This window comes from Entamoeba nuttalli (genome assembly GCF_000257125.1).
Source record: "Entamoeba nuttalli P19 unplaced genomic scaffold asmbl_9523, whole genome shotgun sequence".
Lineage (NCBI taxonomy): Eukaryota > Evosea > Mastigamoebida > Endamoebidae > Entamoeba > Entamoeba nuttalli.
In genome coordinates, this window is record NW_008579684.1 from 620 (window position 1) to 16,803 (window position 16,184).

Genomic DNA, 16,184 nt, shown 5'->3' on the forward strand with positions numbered 1-16,184 from the left:
TAGTTAGTATTTTTTCATTTCTATTCTGTTATTACTAATAAAACACTGATAATTGAATAAAATATTAATAAAAATAAATTATATGAAAGAAATATTAAGTGGGTAGATTTAAATTATAAACTCACAACAACAATTATGAAGATATGAATATCTAATAACTAACTAATTTTTACTTAATTAATTTATTTAAAAAAAAGATAAAATTGAGGATTAATATCTAAAATAGAAATGAAATAATACAAAAGCTCAAGAATTTCATCTCATAAATATTCAATAATCAATTCAAATGACATCTCATGAGAATTTTCAGAAAATTGCAAAAGAAATAATGTTAACAACAACAAAGAAAATAGTTAGATTTGAATGTAGTGATAAACCAGCAAGTCGATATAATTCTAAATTAGGAGGAAATCCTTATTTACCAAAAGGATTTGAATATCCAAAAGACTTATCCACTAACAAACCATTATCTTTTCTAATGCAAATTAATTTTGAAGAATTTGAAGCATTAGAAAATTATCCAACAAAAGGAATTTTACAATTTTATATTTTAGTTGATGATTCATATAATTTTGGAGCTAATTATGAAGATATAACAAACCAAGAACAGTTTAGAGTTGTTTATTTTGAGTCAATTGAAAAAGATGAAACTAAATTACAAGAAGCACCAATTATTGAAAATAAAAATGACGGTCCTATATTTACACCTTGTTTATTACTTCCAGAAAAAGGAGAAATGGGAATTTCACCTAGCTGTTATCAATTTAATAAAATTGTTGATAAATATGCAATGAAATATGAAATTGATGATTCAGAAAAAGATAGTTTAAATGAATATCTTTATGAATTTTTAAGTGTTCAAGATGATATTCATATTGGTGGATATTCTTCATTTACACAAGAAGATCCTCGATTCTATGATAATAAACAACTTACTGAAACTCTTCTTCAAATTGGAAGTATTTTTGGTGGAAATCATTCGAACTATATAATGTGGGGAGATTGTGGTATTGCTAATTTCTTTATTAATCCAGAAGATCTTAAAGCATCAAACTTTACTCGAGTTGGTTATATCTGGGATTGTTGCTAACTTTATTTTCTTTTTTTTTCTATTTTATATTAAACTTTTATTGAAATTCATCTTTTTTATTTAAAATATTTAATAATTTATTTTCTTCACTTATTAAATGATAAGAATTTTCTTCTTCTATGTTTAATTAACCAAACTTCTTCTATTTATTTGTTAAAAAAAGATTATTCTAATAGAATTAAGTAGTATTATTAAAAGAATAATATTATTATTAATTTCAACACTAACGTCATGGAGAAAGAATATGACTTTTTAATTCTTAAACAATAAAACTTACTGAATTAAATGTAATTTACTATCACATTTCTATTATAAAAAATATTTTTTGTTTTATAAATAATTTAATTCAGTTATATAAAATTCTTTAATTAACTCTAATTACTTGTACAATTGAAATAAATTGAAATATTAATTTTTTTCTTTTAATCCAATAATTATTTTCATTGATTAGAATTTATATCATATGAAAAAAGTAAATTAATTATATTAATTATATTATAACTAACACCTAATTTGATAAACCATATAATGAAAAGAATATACAACTATAATTTTTCATTCATCCACTGAATTTTAATTAGAAAATAAATTTGTTTCAATTAAAAAAAAATAGTACAATTAATATGACAAAAAAAGTATTCAATTTAAATAAAATTTGACTTAACATTATTTTTAATAAAAAAGATTTTCACAACAACAAAGAACATAAAAAGAGAGGTTCACAAGTCTGAATAACGTTTCAATATAAAACATTTATAATACAAAAAGAAAAACAAAAAAAAAATTCTTTTATTTATTTTTTCAAAGTCGATTCTAAATTATCCCAATAAAAAAAATAACCCTGAAATAAGAAAAATTTGGATTTTATTCTTCTTTCACCCATTTTCCGTCATTATTTTTCCACATTTCTACTTCATTATTGGATAAGGAAACAGCTAATACATCACCATTAAAAGCAACTCTCCAACAAGACTCTTTAAATTCTGGTAAATGGTCAATCAACTTAATGGTAGTTCCATTTACTTCATAAATAAATACCATATGGTCTTGAGCACAAGTAGCTAAAAGAAGTTTACCATTAGAAGAAGTAACTGAAACATCTCTAATCCAATCTTTATGGTCTTTAAGTTGGTTAACACATTTCCATTCACCATCAATATATTCATGGAATTTAACAATACTATCACAGCCACCACTAACAATATTAACTTTCATATGATTTTGTATTACAGTTAATGTATTTACTCCGGCAGGATGAGCATTAAAAGAAGTTGTTTTCCATGACTTAGTTGATTCAACATACTCAATAATACTAATTTGTCCATCACTTGATCCACATGCTAATTTTAATCCCTCACTCTCAGGGAAGAAACAAATAGAATTGACTGACTTAGTATGGAATTTATGAGAATAAACAATAGCATAATTATTATTAGAAGTTTCTCTCCAAATTAATACTTGTTTGTCATAACTGCATGAAGCTAAAACTGGTCCAAATCTTGGATGACTCCATTTAACTTGCCAAATAGCAGCAGTATGTCTATAAATGAATCATTTTTATTTATGTATAAAATAAATAATACAAACCCCACAAGCGTTGAGATAATTTTTGGTTCTGGTTGTGTTGTGTCAAAGATTACAATTGACTTATCATCCAATACACAAGCAACTTTTGTTCCATAAAAATCAAATTCCATATCTTCCTATTTTGTTATTTTTTTTTCTTATTAAATACTAAAAAAAATATTATTAACATACTATATTTTCACTAGTTGTGAATCTCTGAATATTTGCCTAAAATCAATTAATTTTCCTTTCCTTAAATTAATCAATTCATCACCAACAAACCATTTCTTCTATCTAATTATTCATTTCTAAGATCCTTATTTTTTTCTTTTTTATATTTTTCTCTCTTTTTAACAACAAATTAAATAACAAAAACCATAACAAAAACAACTTTTTTTAATTACATAATCTTAATGTAACAAAGAGACGACCCCCATTACTAAATTCAATCCATTGACTAACATCTTTATTATAACTTAAATGATTTGTCTCAATTATAACAAATGCCTTATAAACACTACTCTTTACTACAAATGTTTCATAATATTCAAATAAAATCATTGGACGTTGAGAAGGAACAATATTAATTGAAAAACAATCAGAAAATTGAGGAGTACTTGTTTTTTCTGTTGAGCTCTGAAATTTTTGATCTCCACATTGAACGATAATAAATCTCCCTTGACAAATTTGTACTTCTGATAAGTTTAGTGTGAGTTTTGTGGATTTCTCAAATTGAGCTTCTCCCAAACGAACCGATATTTTCATCTTTTCTTTTTTTTTAAGTTTCACATAATTTTATTTTTTATTTAATCAGTTTAAAGAAAAAGGGATATATATCATAAATAAATTTGTACAAAAATTATTAGTTACAAAAATAGTGATTCATTTAAATATTTTCTCTAATTGATAAGTAAAATAATTCAATCTTCTGATTAAATTAACCTGAAAATAAACACTTAACTAAAAAGAAAAGAAAAGAAATAAAAAACAAAAAGGAAGATAGGATAAAAGAAGACAAAAATTTTAACGTCAAATGAACTTGAAATAAATCAAAGAATGACTGAAGAGCAAATAAATAATCTTAAGAAAGGAGAAACTCTTGAAGTTACTCAACCTGATGGAACTGTAATTATTATTGAAGGAAATCCATGTGTACGATGTGGAAAAAATATTGTTGGTGAAATTGTTGAAGTAGATGAAGGTGCATTCCATCCAGGCTGTTTTACTTGTGCAGAGTGTGGGTGTAATTTACTTGAAGAAGAAGATTATTGTGAAGATGATGGAGAAGTTTTTTGTAGTGATTGCTATAAAAACCTTTGTGGACCACGATGTTATTATTGTAAACAACCAATAGAAGACACAGCAATTGAATTTAATAATAGGAAATACCACCCAAATCATTTTGGATGTTTTGTCTGTAAAGCAGCATTAAAAGGAAAGCCATATAAAGATATTGGAGGTGAACCTTATTGTCAAGAATGTGCTCGTAAAAAGGTTGAACAAGAGAAACAAAAAGATCTTTGCTTTAAATGTGGAGAGCCAATTATTGGAGATTATATTATTGTTAATGGTATGAAATGTCATCCTGAACATTTCAAATGTGCAATTTGTCAATCTGAATTTACAGGAGGAAGTTCTATTGAATATCTTGGAAAGAGATATTGTCTTGCTTGTTATAAGAAAGTATCTGCTTCTATTTGTGAGAAATGTAAAAAGCCAATTTCTGGACGTTCTGTACAAGCATGTGGATTTATGTATCATCCAGAATGTTTGACATGTACTGAATGTGACTTACCATTAACAGGTGTTTCTTTCCTTGAACATGATGGTAAACCTTATTGTAATTTCCATTATTATAAATTATTTGGACAAGTATGTGAAAAATGTGGTAAAGTTGTTCATAGTGGAGAAGGTGTTATTGTAGGAGATAAAACATTCCATAAAGAATGTTTTGTTTGTTCACAATGTAACAAATTGATGGATCCAAAAAAAACTAAAATATACGAAAATAATCCAATTTGTGTTTCATGTTATAATAAACTTCCAGGAGATGTTAGATATGCTATAGAAGAAGAAGAACGAGAGGCAAAAAGACTTGAAGAAAAACGAAAGAAAGAACAAAAGAAACAACAGAAAGAAGAAGCTAAAGCAGCTAAGAAAAAAGAAAAAGAAATTGAGGCTCAATTAAAGAAAGCAAAAAAAGCTGAAAAGAAGAAATAAACAAGAGGGTTTTTAATTTTCTTTTTTATTTTATAACTTTATAAAAAGAGCTTAGATTTGAAGTTGGTATGCATGAAGCATCAAACAGACATTAATACAAATTCAATATTCAAATTATCAAATAATATCTGATTATAATGATGTATTTAAATAAGAAACATAATAAATAATAATTTTAAGAATGAAGTAATATAATATGAAAGAATAATAAGAAAAGAAAAAGATATAAGAATTATGTTATGTTAAAAGAGAATATGTATAATATAATGATAATGAAATATTCATTCACATAAAATAAAGAAAATAAAGAAAGAAGAAATTCATTAAAAATTGAAGTAAAAATCAAAGAAAATGATAAAAAGAAGAAATAAAACAAAAGAAAAGACAATAAAATAAAATGATTTATTCACAAAACCAGAAGAAAATCTAAATAATACATAAAACAAAGAAATTACTCTTTTTTATGATGTATGATATGATTAATATTAATTAAATAATGATGAATAGATGAAAATTTTATCAATATTAAATTCACTTATTTTTACAGAAAAAGAACTTTATTTTCATAAAGAAAAAGAAAAGATGCAACACCCATTTTTAAAGAATGAAGAAATAATTAATTTCGAAGAGCTAAAACCAGAGTGTATTGTCAATGACATTGAAGAAGGTATTAAGATATGTAAAGAAAATATTCAAAAAATAAAAGAAATTCCAATTAATCAAAGTACATTTGAAAATACAGTACGTGCATTTGATAATTCAATAATTCCATTAAAAGATATAATGTATAAAATTAACATATTAATTTTATGTAGAAGTGATATTAAAGAATATTCACTTCTAAATGAAGAAATTTTCTCAAAAGAAGTTTTATTTAAGTCGAGTATTTATACTGATAATGAGTTATTTAAATTAATAGAAAATAATTATAAACAAAAAGAAGTATTAGAATTTGATCAGAAACAATTAATAGAAAAAATTTATAATGACTTTATTGATGGAGGGATTTTACTTAATGATAGTCAAAAAAATAAATTTATTCAATTAAAAGAAGAAATATTTAAATTAAGTAAAAAATATTTAAGTAATGTAATAAATGATACAGATAAATACTCATTATTAATTGAAGATAAAAACAAATTAGATGGTATTCCATCTAATATTTTAGAACATTATTTTAATGAAGCTCAAAAAAGAAAGTTAAAAGGTTATTTAATTACTCTTCAAGCATCTTCTTATTTACCTTTACTTAAATATTGTAAAAATGAAGAAATTAGAAAAGAAATATTTATACAATATAATAGTCTTTGTAGTAAAGGTGAATATGATAATACTAATATTATTAATAAAGTATTAGAAAAACGACAAGAAATTGCTAAATTACTTGGATATTCAAATTATTCAGAATATATTACTAAAAGAAGAATGGTTAAAAGTAGTACAAATGCAATGAATTTTATTGAAGATTTACATCAGAAAATATTACCATTCTTCAAAAAAGAAGTAGAAGAAATAATAAAATATAAAAAAGAACAAACAGGAAATAATGAATTAAATCCATGGGATATTAATTTTTATATTGAACAAATAAAAGAAAAACAATTAAATTATAATGAAGAAGAAATAAGACAATATTTTCCAGAACCAATTGTATTTAAAGTATTATTTGAAGTATATAAAAGATTATATGGAATTACTTTTTGTTATAATAAAACAATAAAAGGATGGCATCAAGATGTTAAATATTATGATATTATTAATTCAAATAATATACGATTAGGTGGAGTTTATTTTGATTTATATTCAAGAAAAGGAAAAAAAGCAGGTGGATTTCATGATGTTCTAAGAACAAACTATTTAAATGAACAAGGAATACTTATTAAACCTTTAGGAGTAGTTGTATGTAATTTTCTACCACCAAATAATGATGGTATTTCATATTTTAGTCATAGTGAATTAAAAACATTATTTCATGAAAGTGGTCATCTTATGCATACAATTCTTTCTAAACAAAGATTTGCTTCATTAACTGGAATGAATGTAGAATGGGATTTTGTTGAATTACCAAGTCAAATTATGGAAAATTGGATATATGAAAAAGAAGTTTTTCATTTATTTAATGAAGTTGGTGGAATAAAAGAAATTCCTCAAGAAATTTATAATAAAATAATTCAAACACGAATGTTTATGTCAGCATTTTATATGATGAGACAACTTAAATTTAGTAAAATTGATTTAGAATTACATCAACATTATATTCAATCTAATCTTCCTTTAGATCATTTTATTTCTTTAATTACTGAAAATTATGATTATCCTTTTTCTTCTCCTTCTTTATCTATTATTCGTCATTTTAGTCATTTATTTAATTTAACTTATTGTTATGCAAGTGGTTATTATTCTTATAAATGGGCTGAAATTCTTGAGGCTGATGCCTTTGAATTATTTAAAGAAAATGGTATTTTTAATAGTCTGATTGCAACTAAATTCAAAACTTCTATCCTTGAAATGGGTGGTTCTAAACCAGCAAGTGAATTATTTAAAGAGTTTAGAGGAAGAGACCCTGACCCATCTGCTTTATTAAAGAAACTCAATTTAATTGATTATTAAATTAGTTATATATATCAAAAATTTTAAAAATAAAAATTATAAAACAAAAAAAAAACCCTTAAAATCAACAAAATAATGAAAACCTTAAAAAAAAAAAAAAAGAAAAAAGGGTTTCTCTATCTTCAAAAAAACAAAAGAAAATGAATAACCCTCAGTTTGCAACCCTTCAACGAATTGTTAGTCAAGAGCCATTACATCCAACACAAAATATACCAATTGAAGTAAAAATGGAACAAAGTCCTATGATTGTGTCAACTGATTTAGAAACATTGTGTAGAAAAAAAACATTAGAAGATATATGTGAATATTTAATGGATCAAGACATAGAGTGTGGGCTATTTAATCAATTAATTCAAAATGAATATATTAATCCAGATGAATTATCACAAAATTATAAAAAGAAAAGAACATTAAAATATGCATTACAAATAATAAATGGAATTGACCCAAATTGTCCACAAGTAGAATCTTTAGGAAAAATATCAGAATGTGTTATTCAACTTTTTCAAGAAGATTCAAAAAGTGAAATACTAAAACCATTACCTTCATTAATTGGACTCACTGGAATGATTACTTTATTTTATCAATACGTTTCTAAAAAGGTTCAAACTCAAGCAATGTGGGATTGGCTTGATTTATTACTTCCTGCATTATCACAACTTCCTTATTTAAAAACAAGTCGTTCTTGTAGTGAAGAAGCAATTGATATTTTATCAGAAACTGAAATACCAGATAATTTAACTAATCCTGAAGAATTTCTTATGAGAATTACTTCTATTCATCAAATTATTGCAAGATATCCAGTTATTGCAACACTTGAACATATTAAAACTCAATTAGAAAAGTATCATCAATCATTAAATCCAAGTTTAGTTCAACAATTAATTTATCAGTATTATGCAGAACCTGTTAAATTACCTGTTGGAATATATGATAATAAAATAGATGATTTGTCTTTAACTAATAAAGTTAATAAAAAGAAAAATGAAAAAGTTAATAAACCAATACGTCAACCAGTCGATGAAAATGGTCAAATTATTAAAAAAAAGAAAAGAAGATTCACTGAAGAAGAAACTCAAAATTTAATAGAAGGTGTTCAACAATTTGGTATTGGTCATTGGAAATTAATTTTAAATAATTTTAAATTCGATGATAGAAGTTGTGTTGATTTAAAAGATAAATGGAGAAATCTTGAATTCTCTAGACTTAGAAATAATAAACAAAAATCAAATGAACCAACTATGGCTCATCCTAATAATGAACAAGAAAAAAATACTCTCCCATCTGTTGGAAACGCTTTGATTCCTCCAAGTTTAATGTCTGATGGATTTAAACAATTGGATCTTTCTCAATAATAACAAAAAGTAAATCAAATTTCTGTTATTTATTAAAATAACAAAACTGATGTGTATAAAAAGAAAAATAATTTACTTTTTTATGTTATTTTATGATTTAAAAGAAATTAAAAGAAATTAAAAAAAAATAAAAAGAAAAAAGTAATAAGATCAAAAGATCTTAAAAGTAAAGATATTAGATGCGAGGAATTATTGGTTTATTATTATGTATTGGAGTATTTGGTCAAAGTAATTACACAACCATTAAAACTATGGAAGGAAATGTATATGTCTCTAATATTGAAGATTTATCATTTACAATGGATGGACAATTATATTATGATGGACCAAATGGCCAAATGGTGACAGTCTTTAAAGAAATAAATCATGTAGATGCTGTATTTAGAGATAATGGTGAACGATATTATTCATATCATAGATTAAATTATTCATCTAATATATTAAATAGAACACATGCAGTGTTTTACAATTTAACTTATGATGTTAGTGTACAATTAAGAACATTATTTATAAATAGTGAACATTGTACTGAATATAAAGGAGTTTCACCATATCTTGATTATGTTTATGTTTCAAGTGAAACAGGTAAACTATGTCGTATCTGTTTTGAGACAGGTAAATGTATTACATTTAGAAGTTATGGTGCATTATCAGAACATGGTAAAAGTGAGATAGAAAAATATATTGAACAGACAACTAGTCAAACAATAAAAAATACAGGAAGACAAGCAAAGATTTTATTAGTGATTGATCCTAACTTTGGTGGTACTGAAGATGCATTTACTGGTGCTAAATTAGATTTATTAAATAGTTTAAGAGATCTTGCTATGGCAAAAACTAAAGAAGGAAGTACTACTGTTGAAGTTGGTGTTATGAACTATGATGGAACTAAAGTTGCTTTTACTAGTGATTTTAGTCAAATAGAAAATTCATTAGCTACTCTTAAATATGCATCATCTTCAAATGATGCACCTATTCAAGAAGCAGCAAATATGGTTAAAACATATACTGGAAGTATGAAAGGAAGAACCATTATTATTTCATTAAATAGAGATACAGAAAATATGAAAACATTAGTTACTAAATATAATACTACTCTTAGAGAGAATGATATTACATTTTATAGTATTTCTTATGATACTGCATCACCAAAAGATAGAATTAAATATGAAAAACTTTATACTACTGTTAAAAATAAATTATATTTCTTCTTTTCAAGTAGTGGAAATGATTTACTTAATGGACTTATTGTTGATCCTGTTATGCATTTAGCAACTCGATTCCTTTCTAATCATATGTGTAAGAGTTGTTATGGATATTGTCAATTAAATGGAAATGATACAACAGAATTAACTTGTAAATTAAAATCTCCAGATGATAAAGAAGCAATTGAATCAACATACTTTGTTAATGGATGTGATTATGGAACAACAACAGGATTAGTTTATAAAATTATTGGAGGTATTGGAATGTTTGCATTAGTAGTTGTTGCATTAGTAGAGTTATTATTAGTATTATTACAAAGAATTTTATGTGGACTGTCTCGAAAGAATGCTACATATCAAACTCTTGAAATTAATGTTGCAACTCAAAGTTCTTTATATGAAGCTGAAGATAATGAGTCACAAAATTCTTTATTCCAAGAGTAGTAAATTTACCTTCTTCCATCAATTCTTTTGTTATTTAATTTTTGTTTTATAATTAATTTATAATAAATTTAATATAATAAATTTAATATAATAAATATTAATAAAAATATTAATAAATTATTATTTCTTTCAAAAAACATAAATAAAAGAAAAAATAAAAAACAAAAGTTATAAAAAGAAATAACAATTAAAAAAAAAACGAAAAAAAAAAGAAAAAAAAAACTAAAAAAAAGAACTTAGAAAGAATAAGAAGAAATGAATTTCATTGAAGATAAATGTATTGTTGCACATCATATAATTGATCAATTAAAACAAAATAAAGTAGATGATTATAATGTATTTGATAATCATAAAAAAACGTTAATATCAATATGTGAATATTTAATTGATTCAGGAATTAATTGTGAATTATATGAACAATGTTTAAATCAACAAATATTTGTAGAATCAGATATTCCACAAGAATTACATAATAAAAGAGCATTAGCAACAGTTATAAATTTTTTTGAAAGTATTGAACCATTTAATATTGAAATAGAATATTTACCAAAAATTATTTCAAATGTAATTCAAATATATTGTTCAGATCCAAATGCAGAAATACTTAAAACAATTCCATCATTAATAGGAATTGTTGGAATGATTTCAATCTTTCATTTATATTCTAAATTTCAAATACAACAAGGAGAACTTATTCGTCATATAAATATTTTACTTCCAGAGAGTTCAGAACAACCATATGTTGCATCATCAAGAAAATATTGTTTATCAGCAATTGAAGCACTTTTAAAAACACCAATAAAAGAAGGAATAACAGATTCAAATGAATATCTTCAAAATATACAAGAAGTTAAATATATTCTTTCAAGATATCCATTAATTAGAACTATTGAACATATTAAACATTTATTATATCAATTTAAAGAAATATGTCCTTCTTCTACTTTAAGAAATGTTTTTTATAATTATTTAAATGGTAAAATTGTTTCTAAACCTTTCTCTTGGCCTTCTACTGATTTCATTTCTATTAGAGAAATTCAAACAGCAATGGGATTGGATTCTACTACGTTTCAAGCAATTGTATTTGGTGAAGATCCTAAAGTAAAAGATTTTTTACTTCAACAACAATCGGATTTAATTGAAAATTATCAAAGTCAATATATTCACCAACTCACAGAACCTCATATTCAACAAAATCATTTATTTCTTCAACAAAAAATTAAATGTGACAAACAAGAAAAATCTAAAAAAAAACCTTCTTTAAAATTTCATGAAAATTCTTCTATTAAAACAGATGATGGAACTGAAAATAATAAACTTAAAAAAAAGAAAAGAAGATTCACTGAAGAAGAAACTCAAAATTTAATAGAAGGTGTTCAACAATTTGGTATTGGTCATTGGAAATTAATTTTAAATAATTTTAAATTCGATGATAGAAGTTGTGTTGATTTAAAAGATAAATGGAGAAATCTTGAAAATTCTAGACTTAGAAATAATAAACAAAAAGTTCCTCCTTCTCAAATTTCTCAATTTAAATCAAATGGAACAATATTACCTCCTTTTAATTCTGATAATTATTAATGATTTTATGTAAAAATAAAATTTAAAAATGAAAGATTTTATTTCAAATAAAAAAATCAATTTTCATTTATTGTTATTTTTCTTTTATTTTTGTTTTATTTTTTTAATGTATTTGAAGCATTTCTTCTACTGATATTCCCCATGCTTTTGGCCATAACTCAATATATTTGCAAATACAATTTACATTAAATTCAAGTTGTTCAGGAGTATCATTTTGTAACATCCAAACTAATTTATGTTGATAACTTTCCATTGCTTCATCATAACAAATTTGAAATATTTCACAATCAATATTATTTTCAATTTTATTTGGTTTATATCCTCTATTTATGTTAATTATTTTATTTTTATTATTTTATTTTAATTATTTTATTAACAAACTTATTTACTAATCTGTCATATAAAACACTATTATCCGTTCTTAATACAACTATTAAATCAAACCATCTCTCTGGAAATAATTCGGATGAATGATATTCTAATAAAAAATTATTATTTTTTTGAATTTCTTCTAAATAATCTAATAACTATTTTCATTTAGTATTTCTTTTTAAAAATAATAAAATTCGTTTCATTTTATTCTTTCATTCTTTTTTTTTCTTTTTTAACAAACTTTATCTTCATCTAAAATAAGTGTATCCATTTCTTCATCTCTTCCTTCATAAAATCCATATTGCTTCACTACATCACCTACATTAACATAATTCATATCAGTTCTTTCAGCTATCATAGAACATACTAAACTCTTTCCTGTTCCTGGTGTTCCAGTTACAAGAATATTAGGTTTAGGTCGATTACCTGTTGACATTAATTAACTCCTCATTTTAAAGTAAACCCTTAAAAAAAAAATTATCTTTTTGTTAGTTTTCTTTTTCTTCGTTTTATTTTATTATTTTTTTTTATTCATTTTTCTTGTAATTTATAGAAAATATTTGTTTATTACAGTTAGAACTGAAATAAATTATTTTTAGTTAAAAAAATACTAAGAATAGTAAATTGTTTAATATATTATTATTTTTATTACTATTTCTAAAAAAAAAACAAGAAAAAGAAGAACTCAAAAGTAAAAAAATCATAATATGAAATTGTTTTTAATTGCACTCTTATTATTTGCTGTAAATGCTGTTGAAGAAGATGCTTTTGAAGTCAGTGAAACCAATGACTTTGAAGAGTATGAATTAAATGATGATGTTGATGAACTAAATGAAGAGGAAGATAATGAAGACGATGAAATTGATTTAGATGAAGAAGATGAAGAAGAAGATGATAATGATGAGTATGAATTAACAGATGATGATGACGAAGATAGAAGAAGAAGACGTTATAGAAGATTTAGACCATGGAGAAGACATCATCGTAGAAGATACTTCAGAAGACATCCAAAGAGAAGATATAGATTATGGAGAAAGCGCCATCATAGAAGACATCCAAAGAGAAGACATCATCACAGAAGACATTCAAGGAGAAGAGCCAGACCAATGAGAAGACATCATCATAGAAGAGTGACACACAAGAATAGAAAAGCACAACTCAAAAGAAGAATGTTAAAGAAGAGAATGAGTAAAAGGAATATTATGAAATTTTTCAAGAGAAAACAATATCAATCTAAAAAAATATCTAAAAAACAAGTCAAAAAAGCTGCAAAAATATTATTAAAGAAATATTCTAAAATTTTAGCACGTAAAAATAATCATAAAAAAACTTCTAAAAAACAAATTTTACAAGCTAAAAAAATGGTTAAAAAAATTAAAACAATTCTTTCAGGAAAATATGGAAAAACATATTCTGCTGGTATTATTTCAGCAGCAGCAAAAAAAATAAGTAAAGTTAAATTAATGGCATATAAAAATATTGAAAATTGTTCATGTGAAGTATTAAAAGAAAATAAAAAAAGATTACATCGTATGAGAAAAGAATATATTGATATGAAAGAAGAACTCGCTGTATTAAAAGAAAGAATTCAAAGTGAAAAAGATAAATTTATGGATGCTCAATTATTTGCTGATTATAAACAAAGAATTGCTAAACTTGAAAATCAAAATTCATTAATTTCTTTATCAAATAAAAAATGTCAAACACAATTAAAACTTGCAGGTAAAAAAACTCAAATTATTCTCACTAAAAAAGCTCAAAAAGTTATCTCTAAAGCTAAAAAAATTGCTAAAAAAGCAATTTTAAAAGCTGGTACTAATATTAAAGCTATTAAAAAAGCTCAAAAAATATTAAAAAAAACTATTTCTAAAGTTGTTTCTAAAAAACAAGCTAAAAAATTGACTAAAAAAGTCGTTAAAAAAGTCCTTAAAAAAGAAAAAATGCCAAAGAAATTATTAAATAAAATTGTTAAAAAAGTAATGAAATCTCAAAAAGTTATTCAAAAATCTCAAAAAAAGACTATTAAAAAATGTCATTTAATTATGAAACATTTAAATCAAAAAGTCCATACTATTAATGTATGTGCCGTTAAATCAGGTGCTAAATGTGTTCAAGACCAAGCTTTAGTTAATCGCTTGACTGATAAAATTTATAACAATTTAGTTAATGGAACTAAAAACTAAATCATTTTTAAATCCAATTATTATTTTTTTATTTCTCTTTTTATTAGGAATTATTATTTTTGAATGATTTTTTTTGGTTTATTGAAAATATTATTTTAAATTGTTTTATTGATTATCTATCTCTTGTGTGTAAAGAATGAATGGAAGACAATACATCAGAAACACTATACAAGCGTTAAAATGAATTTAATTTTTTGAATCAGCAGTCTGGTTTATGGTCTTGCTATTGGTTAGAAAAATTATTACTCAATACTAAATGGATGATAGTGACTAATAATTATTATGATTGGATATTATTTGTTATAACATAAGAATGTGTATTTATAAATGTGGTAATATCATTTATCTATCAGTATGCAAGCGATTTGATAATGAATGACTTGAATTGAACATATTTGTATAATCAAAGAAAAAAAGGATATGAATGTTGTTGTGCAAAAAATAAGTTGTAATATTATAGTAGTATTGGTATATTCACCATTAAATAAGAGAATAAAATTATGAAATTTTAATATTTATTAAATTCAAAATAAAAAAAGATAGCAACTTAAATGAAGAGTAATTAAATTGATGACATCTGAACCGAATTTAACTCAACAAAAATGTGGAATGTTGAGGAATATAAAATCATATTTTTAAAATTGAAAAAAAGTAAATAATAAGTAAATAATTGATGAATAGACATTTTTATGGTTAAATGAAAAATAAGTTTATTGTGAGAGATGAATAATACAATATAATATTATTTGGTTAACTCATTTCTATTATTATCTTTTATCTTCATTTTATTTTATAATGACTCAATTATATCATTCTTTATTTCATTATTTGTTATATTATTGTATTTTGAACTTCAATAATAAATAGAATGAAATGAAATATTTAATTAAAATTCAATTCATTTTTGTAAGTCATTCAACAAAATTGAATAAATATTAAATATAATAAAATAAATTAAAACCATGAATAATAGTGATATAAAATGAAAAATAATTTCAATTTATAATTTCAATCATTATTATTTTAAAATATATTCATTAATATGATTATTAATTATAATTTGCTATTTTACTACATTTATATTTCATTATAATATTGATTTATTTCCATTATTTTGTATATTTGTAGTTTATTATTATTATTATTTGTTATTTACATTGTTTTTATAAATTGAAATGCGTTATTTTGTTAATTTATTCGTTTATTCTTTTAATTTGTTTGTTGTTTACATTTCATTTCTTATAGAAAATAAAATGATAAATAGTATAATCGAGATACTATTCATGTGAATAAATGATAATTGATAATCATTATTAAAATATATTATCATCACTATGTAATTTATTTCATTTTCTCATTTTTATTTTCATAATTCATTTCAACAATACAGATTTGAAGAAGATATTAATGTATTTGATATTCTACGACAATAAAAACAATAAAAATTATTAAATAGTTTTAAAATTACAAACTATAAAAATTAATACAATTCATTTTAAAGAATAGGAATATGAAAATTAATAAAGAGAATATTCATTATCAAAATTCATAAATATTC

At 23.3% G+C, this 16,184-nt stretch overlaps 10 protein-coding genes across 10 annotated transcripts; 7 read left to right on the top strand and 3 right to left on the bottom strand.

Moving 5' to 3' along the window:
- Nucleotides 1-286: 286 nt before the first annotated feature.
- ENU1_201130 (hypothetical protein) lies at nt 287-1,090 on the top strand (the record flags this gene model as incomplete). The annotated part of the gene is made up of 1 exon (XM_008862110.1): nt 287-1,090. One exon carries the CDS (start codon nt 287-289, stop codon nt 1,088-1,090), a length of 804 nt encoding a protein of 267 aa, XP_008860332.1.
- An 864-nt stretch (nt 1,091-1,954) lies between these two features.
- Nucleotides 1,955-2,787, bottom strand: ENU1_201140 (sec 13 protein, putative; the record flags this gene model as incomplete). Its single annotated transcript, XM_008862111.1, has 2 exons — nt 1,955-2,630; nt 2,678-2,787. The coding sequence occupies 2 exons, from the start codon at nt 2,785-2,787 to the stop codon at nt 1,955-1,957; spliced, it is 786 nt and encodes a 261-aa protein (XP_008860333.1).
- Nucleotides 2,788-3,052: 265 nt separating this feature from the next.
- Nucleotides 3,053-3,421, bottom strand: ENU1_201150 (hypothetical protein; the record flags this gene model as incomplete). Its single annotated transcript, XM_008862112.1, has 1 exon — nt 3,053-3,421. One exon carries the CDS (start codon nt 3,419-3,421, stop codon nt 3,053-3,055), a length of 369 nt encoding a protein of 122 aa, XP_008860334.1.
- Nucleotides 3,422-3,712: 291 nt separating this feature from the next.
- ENU1_201160 (LIM zinc finger domain containing protein) lies at nt 3,713-4,876 on the top strand (the record flags this gene model as incomplete). The annotated part of the gene is made up of 1 exon (XM_008862113.1): nt 3,713-4,876. One exon carries the CDS (start codon nt 3,713-3,715, stop codon nt 4,874-4,876), a length of 1,164 nt encoding a protein of 387 aa, XP_008860335.1.
- Nucleotides 4,877-5,383: 507 nt separating this feature from the next.
- On the top strand, nt 5,384-7,486 carry ENU1_201170 (oligopeptidase A, putative; the record flags this gene model as incomplete). Its single annotated transcript, XM_008862114.1, has 1 exon — nt 5,384-7,486. The coding sequence occupies one exon, from the start codon at nt 5,384-5,386 to the stop codon at nt 7,484-7,486; it is 2,103 nt and encodes a 700-aa protein (XP_008860336.1).
- Nucleotides 7,487-7,626: 140 nt separating this feature from the next.
- ENU1_201180 (Myb family DNA-binding domain containing protein) lies at nt 7,627-8,841 on the top strand (the record flags this gene model as incomplete). Its single annotated transcript, XM_008862115.1, has 1 exon — nt 7,627-8,841. One exon carries the CDS (start codon nt 7,627-7,629, stop codon nt 8,839-8,841), a length of 1,215 nt encoding a protein of 404 aa, XP_008860337.1.
- A 179-nt stretch (nt 8,842-9,020) lies between these two features.
- On the top strand, nt 9,021-10,490 carry ENU1_201190 (hypothetical protein; the record flags this gene model as incomplete). Its single annotated transcript, XM_008862116.1, has 1 exon — nt 9,021-10,490. One exon carries the CDS (start codon nt 9,021-9,023, stop codon nt 10,488-10,490), a length of 1,470 nt encoding a protein of 489 aa, XP_008860338.1.
- Nucleotides 10,491-10,745: 255 nt separating this feature from the next.
- On the top strand, nt 10,746-12,071 carry ENU1_201200 (Myb family DNA-binding domain containing protein; the record flags this gene model as incomplete). Its single annotated transcript, XM_008862117.1, has 1 exon — nt 10,746-12,071. One exon carries the CDS (start codon nt 10,746-10,748, stop codon nt 12,069-12,071), a length of 1,326 nt encoding a protein of 441 aa, XP_008860339.1.
- Nucleotides 12,072-12,174: 103 nt separating this feature from the next.
- Nucleotides 12,175-12,879, bottom strand: ENU1_201210 (adenylate kinase; the record flags this gene model as incomplete). The annotated part of the gene is made up of 3 exons (XM_008862118.1): nt 12,175-12,394; nt 12,453-12,598; nt 12,685-12,879. 3 exons carry the CDS (start codon nt 12,877-12,879, stop codon nt 12,175-12,177), a joined length of 561 nt encoding a protein of 186 aa, XP_008860340.1.
- A 271-nt stretch (nt 12,880-13,150) lies between these two features.
- Nucleotides 13,151-14,626, top strand: ENU1_201220 (hypothetical protein; the record flags this gene model as incomplete). The annotated part of the gene is made up of 1 exon (XM_008862119.1): nt 13,151-14,626. The coding sequence occupies one exon, from the start codon at nt 13,151-13,153 to the stop codon at nt 14,624-14,626; it is 1,476 nt and encodes a 491-aa protein (XP_008860341.1).
- Nucleotides 14,627-16,184: the final 1,558 nt, after the last annotated feature.